Source organism: Nelusetta ayraudi, unplaced genomic scaffold, assembly GCF_046127955.1.
Source record: "Nelusetta ayraudi isolate G7.1 ecotype Tasmania unplaced genomic scaffold, CSIRO-AGI_Nayr_v1 ptg000082l, whole genome shotgun sequence".
NCBI classification, from domain to species: Eukaryota; Metazoa; Chordata; class Actinopteri; order Tetraodontiformes; family Monacanthidae; genus Nelusetta; species Nelusetta ayraudi.
In genome coordinates, this window is record NW_027466132.1 from 1,839,218 (window position 1) to 1,861,678 (window position 22,461).

The 22,461-nt window shown below is 47.2% G+C and overlaps 1 protein-coding gene across 4 annotated transcripts in view; it reads right to left on the minus strand.

Moving 5' to 3' along the window:
- pak5 (p21 protein (Cdc42/Rac)-activated kinase 5) overlaps nucleotides 1–22,461 on the minus strand; it is a 55,464-nt gene that overhangs the window by 9,387 nt on the left and 23,616 nt on the right. For 2 of the 4 annotated variants that reach the window (XM_076044663.1, XM_076044664.1), the window contains exons 2-4: nucleotides 22,196–22,419; nucleotides 20,537–20,581; nucleotides 3,465–4,304 (exon numbers count right to left, since the gene is read on the minus strand). In XM_076044663.1, the coding sequence (XP_075900778.1) occupies nucleotides 3,465–4,304; nucleotides 20,537–20,581; nucleotides 22,196–22,399 (1,089 nt within the window). In that variant the 5' untranslated portion in view covers nucleotides 22,400–22,419. Of the gene's footprint in view, nucleotides 1–3,464; nucleotides 4,305–14,615; nucleotides 14,799–20,536; nucleotides 20,582–22,195; nucleotides 22,420–22,461 lie in introns of those variants that run through there. The other 2 variants (XM_076044665.1, XM_076044666.1) reach the window with 2 other exon arrangements.

The following is a 22,461-nucleotide window of genomic DNA, read 5'->3' on the forward strand; positions in this document are numbered from 1 at the left end:
TATGGGGTGCGTGCACGCCCCTCCCCACCCGTCCCCAACCTCCCAACGTATCGCTGGCCAGAGCTGCTGGCTGGCTGGCTGGCTGGCTGTCAGCCAAGGGTCTCCTGATCCATGTTGGTTAAACGCGCATTAATCTGAGTTTGGCAGGGTAATCAACAACCTAACTCAACTGTGAAATTGAATTCTGTGGTGGAACATCGTTCGGCCAGTTTTTATGCTAAGGCTGCAGAAAGGGAGAAAGTGCCGCAACATCAATTTGTCACCGAGAGCTGCGGCACCGAGGCACCACCCCCCCCCTGGCAGCCCCCACCCCTCCCTCCTTACCCCCCTGTCCGCCACAAAACACGGAGGAGGGAAGAATAAAAAAAAAGGGAGGACGGAAGCAAATAAAGAGAATGTGTGTGTGAGTGTGTGCTGTGTGTGTCCACCGTTACATCCCCACTGGTTCCAGACAACAGCGGGGAGAAAAGACGGATTTACTCCAGTTGTGCGAGTGGGCTGAGCGAGTGAATGAGAAGAATAGGTGGAGAAGGAGAAGGCTGTGAGCAGGGCGGCTTCGTTACCAGGTCCACGAGCCAGGAAGAATAAAGTGTCTTAAGCAGTCACATGACTACCCCCCCCACCACCTCCTTTTTTTTTCCCCCTTCTTAACACTGCAGCAGAATCAGAAAAACATCATCATCAATCATTGGGACGTTACATAACATGTTGTCCCAATTGGAGCTGCAACGATTATTATCTGTTGTCGACTAATCTATCGATTTTCTTTTTTCAATTAGTCACAATTATCTTTTTTATTTTCACCACCTATTTTGAGTATTAAAATTCAGTATAAACGCGAGTATTGACAGGGGCTGTAATTCTGTAAAGCATGGGAGCTCTACTATCACAATCAGTTGACATACAGTATTTCACAGGAAATCATTTTTGGCCAAAAATCCCGTGAAAAAGGCCAAAAATGATTTCCCGTGAAATATGTCAACTGATTGTGATAGTAGAGCTCCCGTGCTTTACAATGATACCTCACATGTCAATTTCTACTGTATAATTTTGGATGTTGAAAAGTGTTGGGATAAGCAGAGCCATCTAGCGGTCAAATTGCGAAAAAAAAAAAAAAGTTTTTTATCGTGGAATCGAAACCTAAGAAGCACCGCGACGACTGTGTTGCCAACTTCAGCGTCGTCCCTAATACCATGCAAGTCTATGGGGGTCAAAGGTCAACTTTGTCCTAGAGACACGGGGCCACTTGCTTTTTCATCAGGAACCCCCAAGAAACACCCACGCCAAATTTGGGGCTTCTAGCGCATGAGGAACCCCGAAACTCCAGCAGTAACCCTAACCCTAACCCTAATTCCAGCCTTATCACTAACCCTAATGCCATGCAAGTCTATGGGGGTCAAAGGTTAACTTTGGAAATAATCCACCTGAAAAACTGAAAAATATCATAATGTCAATGGTTGTCAACTTTGGAGTCCTCTCTGGGCTGTCGGCGCTTAAGGTGTTGGGAGTATCGCCGTAGTGCTACCATGCAATGCCAGGTGAGCTTCACAGAGTTTGCACCTAACGTGTTTCGCTGCTTCATTTTCTATGAAATATTCCTAAACTTTAGAAACTTTGGGTTGGAGTTTTTGAGCCTTTTCAGAGAAGAAGCCGTTCCTCTCCGTTTTGATTTTTTTTTAATTTTATTTAAAAAAAAATTTGTTGCACGATATATACACAATGAGCGACACTGCCACCCTCAGCTCTCGGTACTGCACTGCAGGTACAAATGAAAATGTAGCTGTTGAAGTGTGATTTTATCATTCAGCAATTTACAACGACAATAACACGACACGTCGATGCTTTAATTTTTCGGGTCGACGAAATTATGTTGCGGACGTAATCGATTACGTCGACCAATCATTGCAGCCCATACACCAATCAGCTCACACGACCAACATGGTTTTACTTATCTTTTTTCCACATTTAGCTGGCAAAGAGCACATAGAAATGTTTTTTTTTTTTTTTTTTTTTTTTTAAACGTTAAATAAACTTGAAAAGTAACTCAATAAACATTTGGTCTGTCACATTCATAGAACATACAATTCTCTGCTCCGGTGAAAAACCATTAAGAATGGAGCTTTTAAAGGTGGAACTGGAAGAATTCATACTTAGGGCTGTCTTCCACCAAAAGGTCTGACTTCAAATCAAATTTCAGAACTACTCTGATTACAGTCTAATGGAGTCAACATCTCTCTCCCCGCGGATCTGGATGAAGAATTCTCGCATTCATTCGCTACGCAAGCTGCACATTTTCTGCAAAGCCATTTGTGCCTCCGCGAGCACAACACACAACGAAAGGCGGTAATTGACCTTCTTTTGCATCAGGCTCACTCCCGCTTCCCTCTTGCATTCTCCAATGCAGTTTTTTTTTTTTTTTTGGAGTGGCTATTTACTGAAGCGTGCAGGTTAAATGGTTTTTCATCAAAGCACCCTGGGATCTACATCAGCAAACCCAGTTTTTCTCTCTCTCTCGGCTGCTGGACCCAGTGTGCGTTTGAAAGGGGGACAGTGCTGAGCTGTGAAAGCCACACGCGCGCACGCACACACACACACACACACACACACACACACACACACACACACATACAAACACACACCTGTATAATGGACCTAATGGGGCAGTGCAAGCTCCATAGAATGGAATAAAGAGTATACAAAGGGAAAACATGAAAAACAGCTCATTGTGTGACCCTGCTCTCTGTCACCCCTGCTGCTATGTTGGCTTGCTGCATCTGTGTGTTACTGTATAGTTGTGTTCTGGTCTCTTTACCTTCAGGCCTTGTTTTTTTTTTTTTAACATAAGATCTAATGCGAGCTGAAAAACAAGCTGAAAAGCTGAAAAAAGCACCACAGTGCAGGCAATGCTGTTTGGTGCGCTTCGGTGAAGCAGTGAGGACACGCATTAGATTTTTACTTATTGATCTGACGGACAACAGCAGAGTTCCATCAATCTCTCCTCAAGCCGTCACACTTTAAGGCCCAGTGATTTGTCAATCACAGAATTGTGGACCTGGCCAAATTGGAAACTAATGTTTAACATGAAATATTCTGAGAATTGCTGTTATTTGACCTGAAATTCCATTTTTGGAGAGAAGTTTTTGTCTCGGGTGAACATTCTTCGGAGGTTTGTCTAATGTATGGGGCCACTTGTGCATCAGATTGGCACGCTGGAGAAGCTAGAAAAATAGAAAATAGAAATAGTAATTTACCCCAAGTTACATACTTGGTTGAACAACTTCTGTGCCTCGGGTAATTTGATGCTTTCCAAAAGAACACGTCGACTGGAAATGTGTAGATGCGCACAAAAAAGACCTGTGAGGCAGCAGCGCTAACCACTGCGCCACCGTGTTAAAATTTGCTTTAAAGATTTAAGGAAAAAAAAAAAAAAACAGAATGTGGCGAATAACAAATGGTGCAGTTACCTTGGCGAGGGTCTGTGAGTTGGCGAGGCTCTCGGAGAGGCGGGGGTAGGTGTAGGAGCTGTACGGGTGGGCCTGCGCGGGGTTCTTGAAAGCCCCGCTGGCTGCATAGGGGATGTTGGGCTCCTGCAGCCCGGAACCCGAGCGAGACCTCTGCCTGATGGCCGGAGTGGGGCTGGTCTGCGTCACGTAGGAGCTCTTGGGCCGCTTGTCGTACTCGTCCCGCAGGCCGCCGTAGCTCCACTCGCTGTCCGGGTAGTTGATCTGCTCGCTGTGCAGCGAGGCGCGGGACGGCGTGCCCACCGACGTGTCCCTGTAGTCCTGGCTGGACGAGCCGCCCACCGACGCCCGGTAGTAGCCGCTGGAGCCCACCCCGCTGCCCACCGTGGACGCCACCTCGTCCACCGAGCGCCCCTTGCTCTCCAGGTAGGTGTGGTAGTCCGGCGGGAGCTTGCCGTAGTCCGATTTCTGGGGCATGGCGTCCGGGTAGAAGGGGCTGCGTATGGGCTGCGAGTGGCCGTTCTGCTTGCTGAACCGGTAGTGCCTCCCCATCGCCCAGTCCCCGTCTATGGAGAGACCCGGCCGACCGGGGTCAAGAGAGAAGTCCCTGCTGGAGGTGTCCAGGTCGCAGGAGTAGCGCGAGTAGTAGTGGGAGAAGCCGTTCTCCTCCAGCGTGTTGGGGTGAGCGCCCCCCGGGGGCTTGGAGGTCACGCCGGCCTGGTGCGGGCCAGGCGGGCTCTCTTTGCGCAGGGAGTTGGAGCGCGTCACCGAGATGTTGTCGAACTCCTCCAGCAGACCGTTGATGGACGCGTCTTTGGGCGGCCGGTTGCCTCGGACGATGGTCTGAGAGGGGGAGAAAACACGAGTTTAAAGATGAAAATGCGGCAGAATTGGACGCTGAGAGGTGTGAGGGAGATCGCCCTGATGCTTTTGAAATTCAATTTCAGCCGTATTCCAGGCTGAAGGTTGAACAAGACGAATTGAAACTCGTCACAGTTGCCGGTTAACTGAAAACGTTTCAATTTCGCCGTCAGAATTTCAATTTGTGTGCATCGGGGCTCTGTGACAAGTTTGACATTAAAGGGATAGCGCGTCCGAAATTTTCATCTTCACCCATTGACAACTCAGCAGTAGCTGCGCTTCCATTCCTCCTACAAATGCGCAAAACCTAAATATCGCAATAAAAACCTGGTAATGGAAATACCTAAACTTTGTAGAACCTCTTAAATATTGCTAAAAGGTTTTGACGCTCCCACCAGGTGGTTTTTCCGACGTATCCATAAAGAGATATATTGCACAAAAGTGGAGAAGCCGCTAACGTGAACCTCCAGAACGTTGACATGGATTAGAGATCGTGAACAGAGCCTCCATCTACGTTGCGGCGAGAATTTAATGGGTGAAATGTTCAACTTCGGCTGCAGCATCTCTTTAATCAGAGTTTACCTGACATGGCAAAGATCAGCAGGCATCAGTCAAACACAGACGGTGAGCTGCTACCAACGGGGCTGCAGCTAGAAAATGCACTGGGGGTGAATGGTGGGGGTAGCTGCCAGGTAAAAAAAAAAAAAAAAAAATGAAATGAAATGAAATCACTGCGTAACTGATGGAGCTAATTCTGTCTTATTTCCCTTGCCACAGATTAGCTTGGTTTTCAGCGGGTTGATCAGAACAGGGTAATAGTCGTGACATTCGGTACAGCACTCGTGAGGCACACGAGCTCACGCACACACGGAAAAAAGCAGCAGCACGACGCAGCGCGCGCGCACACACACACACACACACACACACATCCGCTTCAAAGTAACGGCAGCTTAGACATCAGGGGAGCCGCTTATCCCCTCCCACCTTGTGTTAAGCCCTATTACACGGATGTGTCGTGAGTCACGGGCAACTGGCACAGCAGCACTGCTCACTGGGCTCACACGCAAGCACATTCGCGCCATTTCCGAGGCGCCGACGCGCTCACCAAACTCGGACATTGGTCTCTGCTGCGACCACACCGGCAGCGTTGGAACAATGGGCACGTGTTGCGCGACTGCTGCTGAGTCGAGGAGAGGAAGCCAACCTGAAAGGCTTGTGTTGAAATTCTAGCCCTTACAAAATCAAAGAGATTTCTGAATTGATAAGAAAGGGCCTTTAAAAAAAATATGTTTCCAGTGTACTGCAGCACCCAAATGATCCAGTTGTGTCTTTAAATGTGACCTGCTTTCCATAATGCCAGTGTTAATTATTCTTTGACTGCATGCTTTCCATTTTCTGTCTGCCTTTAACTTGCATAGTTTGTGGAATTTGGAACTTCAGAGTTGGATTTCTTCTCATAATGATCACAAAGGTGATACTGATAAACCTATATTGGTTGCCACATTAATGTGTCCACATGTGCAGGTATTCTTAAAAAAAGTAATAAAAAGCTTTCCATGTTGCTGAATTTAGAGCTTTTTGGCGAAGCTCCCCCACTGGGCTTCCTCTCGGTGATGTACGAGACATAAACCGCTTCTCGAGCGAGTGAAAGGAACGGAGGAGTTGAATTCGGCGACATAAAAGGAAACCCCAAACGCTGTGTAATCCCCTACGGTCAGGCAGCCACATCAGAAATCCTCTCCCTCGGTAATTAAAGGTAGGACGTGGGACCAAATTTGTAAGTTGGGGTTGACAGACGCCGCGGACTATTCATGTGTCAAGTCTTTTCAGCCCCCGCCTCCGTTTGCTGATACCGGCGCGGTAAAAGCTGCCGGGTCAGCGCTTTCTTTTGACAGGGCTTTCGCCTCGCCGTCTATCATCTACCTGTCATACTTGTCTCCCCCCCGTGTCACATGTGGCGAGGAGGAAGAGGAAACGGCCGGGATGGTCGTCGTCGCGCTGACGCAAGCGAACGACGAGATTCATTTATTGACGCACATGGGAGTTAAAAAAAAACTTATTTTATTCATTTGTTCCTTCAGATTGCGTGCAACTTGCGATAGACCAACAATAAAACCCTGCACGCAGCTCAGGCCTTTTCTTCTTCCTTCCTTTTTCATCTCCCACCTCCGCTCTGATAGCCGCTGCGCCTCCTCTCCGCTCCCCGTTCAACACTCCACTTCCTTCTCCTCTGCTTGAAAGCTATGAGCCGCCCGACGCCGCGACCTGGAACCGAGAGGTGAAATGGCCAATAAAAGTGGCGAGTGAAGTCGAGCCGGGAGACAGATGCTGCGGGACGGGTGGTCTTTTAAAACGTGGTTGGTGACTGAGACGAGGTCGGGCTCTGGACGGATGTCGGATAAGCGCAGGCTTGACTGCTGGACAGAAAAAATACAAATCTTTAGTTTAAATTCAGGCAGCAGCTGATTTGATGCATTTCCATTCAACTCCTGCCAGCTAACGCAAAAAAAAAACAGAAGAACATTAAGAAATATTTTCCTGGAATCACACTCCCACATGATCTAATAGTACTACAATTATGCAAACCAAGTGCTTTATGGAAACTCAAACACGATCTGGAGTAATGTGACTTGATGTGGTTTTTATCAACCAGGTGTGTCCATCCAGAATACTCTGATTAATGACAGAATAGTGCTCGTATTAAACTTTCTAGCGGTTTACTTAACAGCGCACATGTACTCTCCCAACATGTGGAGGACTGGAGGCGTCACCAGGGATTTTCTTGTATTTCATTAGTTATATATTAGAGTGTAATATCCGGAAATAACTCAATTTCATTTTCAATCCACATGTATCATCATTATTGCTGCTATATTGCCATTTAATGAGCTTTTTACCCTCCTCTATGCAGGCTTCTGACTGGCGAACGTGTCCTAATGCTGACAAGTTCAATCGCTGGTGCGCAGTAGTTTTTTTTAGTTTGTTTTTTTTTGAACTGGGAACGGGGCCGTGAGAAATGCACTTTTGAAGAAAGAAAAAAAAAACAGGCGTCGGTTCCCCGGGCCGGGCATCATCGCTGTCGCTCGGTTCATGAATCAATAGCAACGCGCCTCAGAGGGTGACGAGTACAGTGGGGATGGAGCGAGACGGAGAAAACAAGGTGGCTAATGAAACAGGAGAGGCGATGATGGTGCGGAGAGGCAGCGGCGAGGGGGGGGCGGGGGGCGCCGGAGGGGGAGACAAGGTTAATAGTGTGCCAAATCACTGTCAAGCGGTCGGCATCAGGGCTGAGCAGCGTTCCATTAATTTGAATTAGGGGTCAGATATTGGCTTCCCTGTCCCGTTCCAGGCTTCCCTATCCCCCCTATCCCCCCTACCCCCACCATCCTCGCAGCTTCGCCAGCTCGCCACGCCGCCCGTGTTCAGCAGCAGCCTTGACAGCGGCCATATTTCACCGGCGCGCAGCGTTAGCCTGTCCTCCGGTGATAAGCTGTAATAGATCTACTCTCTACACTCTATGCGGCCTGTTTCAAGGTAAGCGCAGGACAGCGGTGGGGGTGCAGGAAAAGTAGGAGAAGGGACGGGGAGATGACGGACAGGTAGAGGAGGAGAGGAGGGGACCGGACGGGCTGATGCATGATGCAAAAGAAGAAGGAGGGGGGAGAGAAAAAAAAAAAGGGAGAGGGTCGGCAGAAGAGTCGGGGGGGCCGAGGGGAAGAGGATGGAGAAGCAGGGTGACGCAGTGGCGGAGGGAGGAAGTGTCGTGGACGGGGAGCCATGAAAAATGAGGCTCATTGGGAGATAAGGGAGGATTAACCTTGCTGGTAATGAAGTGAGGGTGTGATGGCAGGACGGAGGGAGGGAGAGAGGGAGAGATAATTAATGAGCTCGCCCTTCCCGTGACTCCTCGTTGGAACCCCGGTTTGGAGGCTGCGCTTGGCTGGACAGCAAGGTCCCGGGACAACCGAAGGGGCCGGAGGAGGAGGAGGAGGAGGAGGAAGGAGAGGAGGAAGAGGAGGAGCTCAAAGGGTGCTGCACACAACCGCTATTTACTTTTTCATGTTTTTTTTTTTAACATTTAGGTTTAAAAAAAAAAAAAAAAGTTCCAAGCGACACGGTTTGCACTAAAGGTCTAAAAATAAATCATTCAAAGTTGGACAGAAAAGTTTTACTTCTCTGCGCGTGTGCACTGGATTTGAGTGGAATCTTCAGGTATACGTGAACAACACGCAACCATTAATCACCCCAAAACTCTTCAGATTGGCAAAAAAAAAACAAAAAAACTGCATATGCAGCCTTCTGTTTGCAGCCTTGGGTTTAGTTTCCTGTTAAAAGTAACACTTCCAAATGTTTGGAAGGGAAAAACATCAGTAAAAATACGGTCAGCACGGTCAACTCTCACACATCAGGGTCGGCTGGAAGGAGTATCTGCTATCTCAAAGGCACATATTGCAGCCTGAGCACAGGCTCTTGATGGGGGGAAAAGTGTAGCACAAAATAGGGAAAGGTTCCAAAGGGTCCAGCGTTCACAAGTTTTGGTGACGGAGACACGGAAATAGAAAATGAAAGCCATTTCTTTCTCATTTGCTCAAGAGACGCATTCACGCTAGAAAACAACGATGAGCTAAATCTTTATGAGACATGTACTAAAACACTGAATGCACATTTACAGTGTGACATGTGAATCAATGTCCAAACGTACGCGGCGCAGCTGTCACTACATCCACTGCAGCTGCTCCCAGAGAACAGTGTGTGTTATCCTTCTGCATCAACGGCCTCTTTTATGACAAATACTACATTACTCGCATCCATCTCAGCCTGAAACAGAAAGAACAGAAAGAGCTCGGAGAGCCCTTGAAACAAACAAACAAACAAACAAACAAACAAAAAAATGGAGGACAGAGTCACGACTCTGCTTTGGATTTCCAGTCTATGGACCAAAGGCTGGGAGCCGCAGCTACATCGATAACATGGATCCATCAGTCACGCTGATGGTAAAATGTCTTATCTCTCTGCTGCAACACCGTCCTTCTTCAGTGTTGGTACAAGACAAGGGGCTTGTATCGTTTTGATATGAATTACACGCTTTGACAAAAATGAAACTGTCACACCTCAGGTAGAGCGCAACATTCAGTGTTGTGTGTTGGCTCCCTCTGCTGGACGAGGAAGGTAAAAGTAGCGAGGAAACAAATGAGGGGTTTTCCTCGCCATTTCCTAACAAATGGGGGGTGTTTCCCCTTATGCTTAAAAAGCTCGTATCGATATCAGTAAATAAACCTGGAAACTATGCGGTTCTTTCCCGTCAGTGTCAATAATAATTGTGTTGATAGGAGTGTTGCCAACAGTCACAGTTTATGCTTCACATGGTTTGAACTGCTTTGTTCCCAATACACATTATAAATAAGCTGAATGTTTAAATTGTATTGAAAATGTTTAATTGAACATATTGTGACACAACAACCAATAAAGTGTATGATGGATGGCTTTGACGAAGGAATTAAATAAACAAAGTTGAGGAGAACAAGCGATCCTGATTCATAACCTACTCTACGCAAGCTACGCAGACACAAACCCCTTCCAACTATTGTTTATCAAACAGTAAAACCACACTGCTTGTATATTGTTCATTCTGTCAAAAAGGAATAGACCGTTTTACCAAGTGATTTAAAAAAAAATTGCTAGCGTAGTATTTTTTTTAGCCGGGCACAGTTTCTATTTCCTGTCCTATACTGCCATCTGCTGGCCAACCAGTGTACTTGATATCTGCGCTGACTAGAAACAAAAGAGTGTGCAGATATTAATTCATCAGGATTAAAATACACAGTAAAGTCAGATTTTGGGGAGTAACTTTCTTTTGGAGCTAATCCAAAGTCAATTCATTCATTCATTTATTTTCCATACCCGCTTAGTCCCGAGCTCAGGGTCACGGGGGTCTGCTGGAGCCTATCCCAGCTGTCTTAGGGCAAAGGCCGAAGTCTTAGCTTAAAAACAAAGCAACACAGTGACTAATCCTGACCTAAAGACCTGCTGGAATAGAACCTGGGATCAGCACACAGCTTGACCCGCCTGGGTCAACTGACGGAAGACCTCCAGGAACAGACTCACTGATTCATTGACGTGTTATTAGTAGAAACGCAGACAGAGTCCTGGTATGCGCGGACAGGGTTACAGATTTTTGGAGCGATTTCTGTGATTAATAAGCTGTGAGCTGACCCGTTTCCTCGGGCCATTCCGCCGCCTGTTAGTTACAGGAATAACCATCATCTTAACATGCCGAGGGGAGGGAAAACACTGGAGGTTCAAGTGTATGTGAGAATACAGCCCAAGCTGGGAAATTTAGCCAATCACTGCAGCAAATACTGTGTGTACAGCTACACACAACAGCTGGAAAATACCTTGATCCTATTTAAATGTATACCTTTATTCCTAAACTAGAAAATAGCAACAGCAGCAATATAGAGAAACATACTGCACATTATCCTTTCCATCGCATGACAGCTGACACGTGGTTGAATATGGACAAGATCAAGTAAAAAATAAAAAATAAAAAAATACCGTCAACAACTCAACTTCTGGCAACCACTTCCGTTCCATGTCTTCCATCTTAGCAGCATATTCCCGCGGAGGAGCGAGCCAAAGCCTTTAACTCCGGTCGCGTTTAATGCGATTAATCTGTGCGCGTTCAGAGTTTGTGCAGCCTTCGCATCCCTGAGCTTGTGACACGCTGCTGGGGGGGGGGGGCGACTGTGCGCCTCGTGGATATTTTCGTCGCCGTGTTTCTCCGACGCTTCCAATCCCCAAGCGGCACTCCACCCAGCTGGTAGGCCGGGCCAGCGCGACCCAGTCACCTTTGACCTCAGCCGGCGGGCAGGGGGGGGAGCCTTAGTTACAAGCTCCCGGGATCCATGAGTCACACTGGGCCCACCGCGACGCAATGGGAGGAAGGATGATTTCCAGCAAAATGGATTAGCGGTGGAGCCATAATGAAATACAAACATACAGTCGGACCAAATCCCCGACCTTTAAGCATATTAGCGCCGCAAAGCCTGGACCCGCTTCTTTTTTTACATCCCTCTAAGCACAGGGCCGATTTAGGTTTACTCAAAGATGGGACAAGAAGAAATTCCTAGAAAATATGATTACAGGCAGCGTGAATGACCCGCAGGTGCTGCACCTTTGCTATCAGAAACTGGGACGCAATCTCAAAGGTTCCAAATTGTGAAAAAGCAACTTTTTGTTGGAGACTTCTAGCAACACCGAAGGTCCATGGGTCAATCCATGAGAGGGCGCTTCATAGCCTTCTTCTTTCGATTCCTGCACGTGACATGCGACAGGTCCAACAAAGCATCAGTATTTCTGCAGGAGACAGTAAACAAAGGGCTAAATCTTAAAGGTCCAGTGTGTAAAATTTGGCCTGGTTTATGATTTTTAGCCTAGTGTGGACAAACCAGCTGCCTGATATCGCCATTTCAGACACTTTGTCAAAAATAACAATTTATTACACATCACACGTTATGTTAATCAACACGTTAGGTTTGGCGGTATGGTTCTGCTTGGGGTCCCCCTGCCCTTCCACGCAAGCAAGCGAGGAAGCCCGAGGCGGGAAGCCCTTCCCGCCCTTCACGAGCCATCGTGAAAGGCATGAGGCAGGGAGGGCAGCTCAGGTTCGTTTTGGGGACTCCCTCTCCCACGCGCTTGCGTGAGAGGCCTGGGCAGGAAGCTCTTCCTGCCCTTCACGAGCCATCGTCAAAGGCGATGCAGGGAGCCCAGCGGCAGCAACTACAAACCAACCCTGCAGAACCAGAGCTACAGAGAGAAATGTTAGTTCATGTGATGGAGGAGCAGGGGAGGAGGTGGGTTGTCGATCGCCGGTGAAGAAGATCTGTTGGGGTGACTTTAAAAAGGGCGCTTCTAAAAGAGGCTGACGAATAGGAGCTGAGGGAAGTGATGTAAGCCTACAGCTAATTAGGGTCACGCAGCTGGAATACTAATAAGGCGACGTCATGTCCTGTCAGAACTAACGCTTCGCTCGATTTGTATTGAGGGTGAACGCTGGTTTCTTCAAATAAACCAACGAAGAAGAAGCTGGACAAGGTATCCGTGTTTGTGTGCGTAGGCCACCGTAGTTCACTGGCAAGTTCAGGAAAGGGAGAGGGGGGTGGGGGGGAGTGAAAGAGCTCTGCAGTCTGAAATGCAACCACTTGATGTGACAAATTTAACCTTGAGGAAATCTTATCCTGCAGATTTTTTTCTTTTATGAATAATCATCTAAGGCAGTTAACTACAGATCTGAAGAAGCGCTCTTTGTTTTACTGGAGTTTCCCGGGCGGTCCGTCACTGTCAAGAAAAAAAACTTTGTGATCTAAAGGAGGAGCGAGCGCGGCGGAGACAAGGCAGAGAGATCAATTAGACGTTCTCACTTATCTCCTTGTCTGAGGCAGATAAACAGACAGCTGCCCGCTGTAGATTGATTACACAGCAGTGCTCATTAATCTGAGGCCTGTCAGCCAGTTAAAGGCCCCTGGACCACATCAGCGCCTCCATCACTCTCATTGACCCGGTTCTTCTCCGCCTCACGCGCCCGTTACGGCCCCGTCTCTGGTTGTTCTCGGCTGTTATTGGTCATCAGCAGACTCGGTTATATTCTGCATTTCAATAAGAACTGTATCTGCAATTCTGTTGCACACTAATACTGAAGTTGTGTCTCCAAAGGCCAAGTATGATTTGTTTTGGGATAATTCAGTAGTGAGCTGACAGAAGCATAATTAATATTTCTAATTCAGTCCCGAGCTTATTAAATCTTAGTTTTGCGATATCAGTGGGATCACTGACGTCTAAACGGCTCAGACCGCAAGAAACTAGCAGCCAGCAAAGTGGCTTCAGCAGAAAGTAAAGACAATAAAAATGAAGCTGATGCTAATAATGCTGAATTTACACAAACTGATGGATCAATTTATGATCTAAAATGCTGAAGTCTAGGACCCAGCGAGGATGTAATCTACTTTCTGACCACACGAGGTTACTGCAGTGCCGCATGTACATCTTTGACCGAGCCCTTCATTCCACTTAGATTAAAGGCTGTTTTAAGAATCCAGCATTCCCAAGTCAAGGTTTTTAATGGCTTTAAAAGGAGATTTATCACTGTGTTGTGTGAGAAAACTGCTCTTGCTGTACCGTCTCATAGTGAGGACCTTGAGTATGCAAGTGCGCAGGTCTTAACTAGAACACAGCCGTCATTCCACATCAGTTTTTTTTTTTTGCTTTCATGCAACAGTCTCTCTCTATTTAAAATTCAGAGCCTAAATGCAATTCCGAGCAGCCCACACGGAGACACTGAAGGGTGGTTGTTCGCCAGGACATTTGGAGCTGCCCGAGGCCAACTGTTCCCCCGCCGACCGCCGCTCTCGGGCCTCGGCGAGAGGTGATCTGAGTGGCAGCCGTGAAAGGAGAGGGAGTAGGAAAAAGGAGCAGGAGGTGGTGGAGGAGAAGGAGCAGAAGAGGAGGCGGGGAAAGAAAAGATCGGGGGGGGGGGTGTCTGAATCAATGGCCAAGAAGAGGTTCGACGCTCCGCTGGGATTTTCGCAGGCTCGCATCAATCAGCCGCCGTTTTCCTTGGAGTCTATTTTTGCTTCTCCAATCAATGGGAGACGAAATGAAACACGCGCGCGGTTGAATTAAAGTGAGAACCCTGATTAGACCGCCTCCTCTGAAAGACGCCAAGCGACTTGCTGCACTCTCCAGGCATAAAAAAAAAAAAGAGGTGTTTTCAAAACCACAAAAACACCAAAGACCCCCCCCGACAGTCAAAGACCTCAACGCGGGCGGCTAACTGGTCACCCGTTGCCTCAATAATCCTGCTCCAAACGATTAATACGCAGAGATGCTCCGCCACAGAGTGTTAACTACGTCCGAGTAAACATAACCGCCAAAGCCTGCCGCAGCGCTCGTGGAGGAGCACAGGTTCACATTTCCACCCCGGCGAACCGCCGTTAAATCAGAGCCACTTCCAAATGTACACACACACACACACACGGCGAGGCGACAGAAATAAACCCTGCAAGCGCCGACGAGCCCTCTTCACTGGAAACACGAGGAAGCAGCCCCTCTGCACATGCTGCCATAATTCAGCATGTCGTGTTAAAAAAAATAAAAAAAAAATAAAAAAAATGCCACCAAAATAGGAGCGGAGTTTTAAAAGCGGCGAGGTTGAACACCTGATCTCCACAGCAGCAGCAGCAGCAGAGATCAGCACAAGCGGCCTTTTCTTGCAAGTTTTGGATCACAAACACTCACGCAGCGACGACCTGTTGCAGGATCGGCCCGACGGCCCAACTGGAACCGGTTCCCAACCATCACCTCCTGCTTCACGCCTTCCATCACATCACTGGTCACAGGTCCCTTCCCCTTCCGTGCCTCCGTCGAGCCGCCCAGACGACCGAGCGGCCACTGAATCCAGCAGCAGTGACTCCCGAGGCGGAGGCCCGGCAATTTGCACCAGCGGCAGCAAATCCCCCCCCCCCCCCCCCCCCCCCGCCGCCGGCGCTCAGCGATCGGGTTTCTCCCCGTCCGTTCTCACCTGCCAAAAACTGCCGCTCGGGGGAAGGGTGTTCTGCTGACACACTGACATTTACAGTAGAGCCAGTACCAGTTATCACCTTGCAGGCCAAACACGTCCGTCACGTGCCATTCACTCTGCACTTGCGAGCTGCAGGCCCTGCAGTTCACTCACAGACTGAAGCCTCTTTCAGAAGAGGAGGGAAAAAAAACAAAAACTACCAGTCAAAAGTTTGGACACACCTTCTCATGCTAATTATTATTATTATTATTTTTTTTTTTTAATCTTTACAACTTTCTACACCGCAGATAGAAAAAAAGTTCAGGTGAGCAGGAGACCGGATTGGAAACACATTATTTTTAGTTTTGCCCAGCGTGATTACATTTCATCCGTATTAAGCCTTGTTTATTTTAGCTGCGGCTCGGTTCGCCTACCCTCGAGGTGGAGGCAGAAACTCTGCAATATTGAAGCGATTCATCCGATTAAAATGGCCAGTTTGAATCTTATCATCAATTAAATGCACTTTAATCTCTTTAAGTCACGGCGCACCACTTGCATCCTGGCCAGACCGTGATTGCTTTTCAGCGCTCGCAGCTGCGTCGCTCCTGAGCGAGCGCCATGCTGGAGGAGGCGAGATTAGGATAAAGTAGGATAAAGTCAACTTTGTCCTAGAGACGTGGGGACACTTGCTGCTTCATCGTCGGCCCCAAAGACACACCCACGTCAAATTTGGGGCTTCTAGCGCATGAGGAACCCCGAAACCCTAACCCTAATTCCAGCAGTAACCCTAACCCTAACCCTAACTTCAGCCTTAAGCGTAAACCCTAATGCCATGCAAGTCTATGAGGGCCAAAAGTCCACTTTATCCTAGAGACGATGGGACACTTGCTGCTTCATCAGGGACCCCAAAGTCACACCCACGCCAAATGTGGGGCTTCTAGTGCATGAGGAACCCCCGAAACCCTAGTTTCAGCCTTAAGTGTAACCCTAATGCCATGCAAGTCTATGAGGGTCAAAAGTCAACTTTATCCGGAGGATGCAAATCCACAGATGTGGTTTGATGAAGGCAACATTTTTGTTTTGGTGAGGTCGCTCTCTTTGGAAATATAACGTCTATTTTTGGTCAACATATTCCACCTGCATTTTGGACGTGGGCGGCGCCAGCGAGGCAGAGCCAAAAGCTGGTCGAGAGACAGAGCAAAGAGACTTTCTGCAACCATTTAAATGGTTTTTAAAAGGGATGCACTGATACTGATCCAGTATCGGGTATCTGTACCGATACCATGACACTTTTGCGATATACCTCTCTATCGATATGTGAAAAACTATCTGATGAAAATATTTTAGCCATATTTGATAGGTTTTTCGAAGTTTCGGTGTTTCCATGACCTGTTTTTTATAGCGATTTTCAGGTTTTGCGCAATCCTAGGGGTAATGGCAACACAATTTGTGTCAGTTCTGGTTCAAGGAACATACCTCAAAACCATGAAGGAAGCCTAGAAATGTTCCTAGTGACTAAATCACTGGAGCTGATGGCAGGATGTGAGCTCGGCACTAGCGTGGATGGAAGCGCTCTCCTCCCCTCTCTAATGTGATGTAAGGATGAGGATATTTTCAGCTCATCCATAAAGGATCCAACCGTGTGGAGATGCTCTGCGGCCCAAAATACCAGCCGAGTTCTCTCCACCTACACTACCTACGGTATATGTAACCCCACAGCTGAATGCAAGGAGTTTGAGCACACCGTGTGGGTGCTGCCAGCGCCGGTTTTAGCAGCGTGAAAAAAGTGTGTTTAAAAAAAGAACAAGGAAGATGTAAAGTATGTAATCACTGCATTGCACTTAAAAGGAGAATTTCTTCTGCATAGTTCTCATTACTATGTGCAAATCAAACGCATGTCCCCGGGGGTCCCAGATTTCTCTGTGAATGTTACTCTGAATGCAAACAAGTGCTGTTCACACCCTGCCAAGCTCAGCCCCGGCGCCACATGGTCCCCCGCCTGCAGCCGCGGCGGCAGTGACATCAACCGGCAGTGTGACAGGAAGACCAATTTATCCAAATCACCCTTTAACGTCAGCTGTGCCGACCTTCGCCTGCAAATCAGGGAGCCGTCGTCAAAGGCGCCGAGAGAGGTGTCATCGAGATGCAGACGAGCAGCTTTCTTTCCCCCCCCCCGAAGACAAACCGCATCAGTGACACCCGTCGAACGCATCTGATGCACTTTTAAAGGTCAAATGTGCAACATTTACATCAATCTATTAGCAGAAAATTAAACAAAAAAAATAACCATGGACAGTAGGGATCGATTATCGATTAATTGTTGATTTAGAATTTAATTGATTCAATTAAGTTAGTCGCAATGAATTGAACATTTTTTTACACAGGTAGTTAATGTCATTATAACAGTGTAGTGGCAGGAAAGGGCAATTCACTTTTAGATACTGTGATGGTCATAATATACCTAAAAGAAGTTACTTTTAAACAACCATTTTTTAAAAAAGTTGAAATGTGACTTAAAGTCAGAGGATGAATGTTGAGGTGTTTTTACTGTTCTCTAATGTAAAATGGGTCACATTGGACGCTTAATATTATTTAAGGGTTAAATAATGTCTTCCTTACACAGTTTTCATTGAGAAATTTAGGTCCTCAGGGGTAAAAAAAAAAAAAAAAATCGCCACAGAAAATGATGTCCTGTCAAGAAGGGTCCACGTTGTTTACGTTGTCAAAGTCAAGGAGCAGCGGGGGACACAGCGCCGCCCCCTGGTGGCACTGACAGGTACAACGGAATGACGTGCACGTGACCAGCCCACGCACTCCCACACACACTTACAGCAGTGCATCCTCAGCAGAACAAAGCACAAAGATGGAAGAAGAAGAAGCAGAAGAAGAAGAAGAAGAAGAAGAAGAAGAAGAAGAAGAAGAAGAAACACACACTTGTAACCATCAGACCACCATGGTCTGAACACTTGGAACATGGAAACACTACAACAACATTTACTTGCACTATTTTGTACTACTATTCCAGACATGAGAGGGTTCCTCACTTGATACTAACCATGCAAACAGCATATTGTGCTTGTATAATTTTCGAATTAGGCCTTTTTCTGAAATTTAGAAAACTTTTGATATTGGTTGGACTTTTGCAAGTATTCTCTGCAGACTCCGCAGACTGCTTTATGCGACAAAAAACAAATGTAAATATTAAACAGTTGTATGAAGAGTGACAGTTTAATATTCATGATCACAACAACTCTTTTCAGCAAGGTATCGTTTAATCATTTTCTCTAACAATTTCCTGCTTTGTCAACTTCTTTGAACCACTTTAAAAAAAAAAACAACTTTGCTCCATAAAATTTAAAATTATCGTTATTATCGTGTCATTACAGTGTTGGCTGAGTCTTGACCGGCCTTGATCTAAAATCCCGAGTCCGTCCAGTCCGAGACCGAGACAAGACTGAGTACAAATGCCTCAGAGTCCGAGACGAGACCGAGACCCTGAAAAAGCGGTCTGGAGACCAAGACCACTCTCCAGTACCACAACACTAACTTCCACGGCGGCGGTGGAGGAGGAGATGTTCAGGGTGGAGGCTCAGGGGCGAGAGAGGAGCTGCTGCGACCCCAGTGAATAAACGATGAGCTCAGCGAGCCAGAGGGAGGAGGAGGAAGAGGAAGTGTTTACTTTGCTATCATGGCTTGGCATCAACGCAACAGTAATGTGAGTGCGTACATATTTCGAAGCCCTGCTCTCGTGCCACTACTGTGCGCTGTTTAGCCGAGCGCTCGACTTGCTTCGTCTCGGGGCCCCGAGGTGCAAACGCGACGCGGACACACGCACATGAGTAGACAGGCCTGGGGCGGGTAGGGGCGAGGGGGGAGGGGGGCGGGGGTCTGCCAAGTTGAAGCAGCCCCGCGTCAATCAACGTGTCGTGACAGCCACCGCCGAGGTATATCTGTCTACGGCTAACGTGCTATAAATAGCCCGGCCCCACCTTGGAGGGGGGGGGAGGTCTCACGACCCTTAATAATGAAATACAGAGGAAGGAAGAGAGAATATTTACAGCGATAGATTTTGATTCTGCTTAAGGTAATGGGCAAAAAGGATTTAACGAAAATGTGAAATTCGGTGTCGCCGTATCACAGCGAGACTCTGGGATTTCTTTATTCCTGCACACGCACATTTGCACTTGCGCAGAACACGCACTTCACGTGCAGGATGCAGGGAATCATATAATAATCCTCTCAAGTGGAGAGTACTGTAGCTTACACCTTCAAAGTTACGTCAACCTGTTAGTCACAGTTGTCTGCCACTGTCTTTTTCACTTCCGGAGCATCAAAAGCGCACAGCACTTTTTTTCTTCTTTGTGGGACAGCAAAAATGGTGAAATTCGCCACATGACTTCAAGTTGCGGCTCAGACTGCAGCGGCGCAACGATTAATTGTCCAAAGAACACCACAGATTACAGTATGTTTAGCCCTCTGTTTACAGTCTCCTGCAAAAAAAAAAACACCCCTGAGTTTTAGCTTAACTGCCGTTGTTCTGCCTTCCACATAAAAAAAAAAAAACGAGACGGCCACAAGAGGGCAGAACCACCACCTGGCTGTGGCCGTTGTACCTGAACTGGGAGAGGGATCCGTGCCCTTTGTGACATCACACGGGTCTGATTTCTAAAACAAAGTGTTTTAGGTAGACGCTTTCTCAAAAGCAGAGCAAGTAAAAGAGGAAAAGGACGGACTTCTCTCATTTCTGGGGATTATTGTTGGAAAACTAGAGTGATTTTTGCATAATATGAGGGCTTTTAGATTTTTATATGCTGGTGATTAAAGTCAGCGCGATCACACGCCTGTTGGTTCGGCTCACGAAGCGGCGTGAATCGTCTTTCCCCTTTGAAACACTCTTGCGAGCTGTTTGCTTAAGAAGCTGCCGAGTAAAACAACTTCCTTTGCTTGCAGAACAACTTTCTCACATTACCAGTCCTTTTTTTATCTTTTTCTGTGACAAGTGTACTTTCCTAGCACGTTAATTTACAAAAAACAAAACAAAAACAAAACAAAGTTGGCAGGAACGGACAGAGCAGAGGGGGCCGGTGCATGCACACCCCTCATAATCTGCTCACAACGGAGCCGAGTGGAGCAGAACCAGTTGTCTCGGCAACATGCACGTCTCATCGCAGCACCCGGTGCTATCATCATCATCATCGTCATCATCATCACCACTCTGATTACGATCATTATCATCAATAGCATCTCTGTAGCAAGGGGAGGGGAGAAACAAGGGAGCATTCCACTACGGCTAATCTCGCCGTTCGCTGGGAGTCTCATGCGGATGAAGAAAAGGGCAAAAGAAAAATGGAAAAAGGAGGAGAAAGAAGGGAGATGAGTTCTAAGAAAAGACTTGGCGGAGCGGTGCAGTTATGTCATGTGTGAAGTCATTCTCGGCGGCTTCCCTCCCCGCCGCCGCTGACACGCCACCTCCACCTGAGAGCGTAGCGTGGCAGCAGCGCCGCGGAGGAGAGGGATGTGGGAGCGGGAGTTTTTTGGGGCTGTGTGGGAGCGATCGGCGGGGGAAAAAAAGAAAGAAAGAAAGAAAAAATAGGAAGAAAAGACAAAAACAAAGGGGGTGGGGGGGGTTATAAAACAGAAGGGAAGAGGAGAGTCATACTTTGGGCAACGGCGTTTCGGATGACCGGACTTTCTTGGGAGATATCTGTGAAGAGAGCAAGAGAATTATTTTTCTTGTTTCCCCCTCTTCAGAGATATCTCCTGTGGCATATTGCTGTTCTCTGTTACAGGAAGTCTGCGGATATCTGATCATGTATATTCCTGCGTGTGGGATCTGTAATTGGCTCCTCTGAGACTAATTTGTGTCGATGATTAATGCTTGCCCCCGTGGCTTCAGTCTTATTTTTGGCAGAATTCAAATTGCGACGTCAAAAAAAGGCCGAAAGAGCCCTCGTCTTTACAGGGGGGGAAAATTGATGCAAGAAGGTGTCGTAACACAGAGAGAGCCGTACCTTATTCTTTTTTTTTATATATATATTTTTTTTAAAGCTGAATCATGTGCAGCGTGATGGGAACCACAGACAGCACGGACGACAGAGCGGGGGGTGGTGGGGGGGTCGAAAAGAAGAAATAAAAAAAGATAACACACCGCCATTCTCTGCTGCCGTTCACTTCAGCTGACTTTTCACTCTAGCAAATGTGCGGACGTGTCAGTTTAGAAGAGCCAATGAACAACAACACATCAGAGGAGACACTCGGAAGGTAGGTAGGAGACACACAGTCACAGTCACAGTCACAAGGGGGGAGCAAAGGGGGAGAGGTGAAGTGGGCCAGAGGATGAGGAGGGTGAGGAGGGAGGAAGAAGTTCAAGAAACAAAACAAACAAACCAAAAAATAATAATAATAATAATAATAATAATAATAATAATAATAATAATAATAATAATAGGTCCGGCTTGCAAAGCTGCATTCAATATTTTTTCACCAGCAGAGGGCAGAAGGTCGGTTGGTCATTTTGACCCAACTGCTGCTGTTAAGCATGTTCATTTGCAGTAGCACATGGTTATGCATGGCACGTCTTTCCTGTATCACTTAGCCTTTTGCCCATACATACAGCACATTGGTATTTATAGCAGCACGCTTAATGCTGTTTTGTAGCCAAACAACCAACAATGACAGTCGGTGCTTCGGTTTTATTACACAGGGTCTCCCAAAAAAAAATTGACATCATTTTTAAAAGCAATTATCTTGAAAACTACTAAGTCGAGCTCAATGAAATTGAACAGTTTTGGTGTTGATCATAAGTTTCTCATGGGGCCGATTTCTCAACCTGAAAAGAACAAAAATGAAACATTAAATATAAAATCTTGGTTTGTTTCTATACATATTGTGAACATTTGGGGTTATTTCAACAAGAATTTGCCAAAATGACCCGCCTGCGAAATGATGTCAAATTTGTTGGGACACCCTGTACTATGCCTATGAAGTGTGAGGAGGCCACAGACGGAGAAGGATCAGGAGAATGGAGTAAAACATAACAGCGGGGTAAAATACACATGTAGCTCTGCAGAGAAGCCGGCAGTATAAGAGCTTCCAAACAGGGGCGGGAGGCATTTATACACAAGTTTATACACAACAGAAGGTGAAGGTCTGTGGTAACGTGGAAAAAAAAAAAGAGAGAAGAAATGAGACGTGGTGACTTTTTCTGTGGAGAAAATGAGAGAGTGAGGGAAGGAGACGTGGGCGAGGGAGCGCAGGAAAAAAAGGGTCGTGATTAAGTCTGAAGCTCGCCGGGGCCTCCGTCTGCTCTCACTCTTACCTTCATGGGAGCCAGCTGGATGGGGGTGATGTAGGAGGGGTCCACCATGGGCTTGGGCCGGTTGGCCGTGTCCGACAGCAGGCTCTGCCATTGCTGCGGCAAGCCGGTGAACTTCTGCTCGCGCGGGTCGAAGCCCGTGTGCACGCGGTGCTCGAAGTTGGACGGGGCCGAGATCTCCAGCCGCTTCTTCTTCTTCCCGAACATGCTGGAAAAGCCGTGGAAACCTGGAAGGGGAAAAAAAAAAAGCCCAAAGAACAGGCAACGTC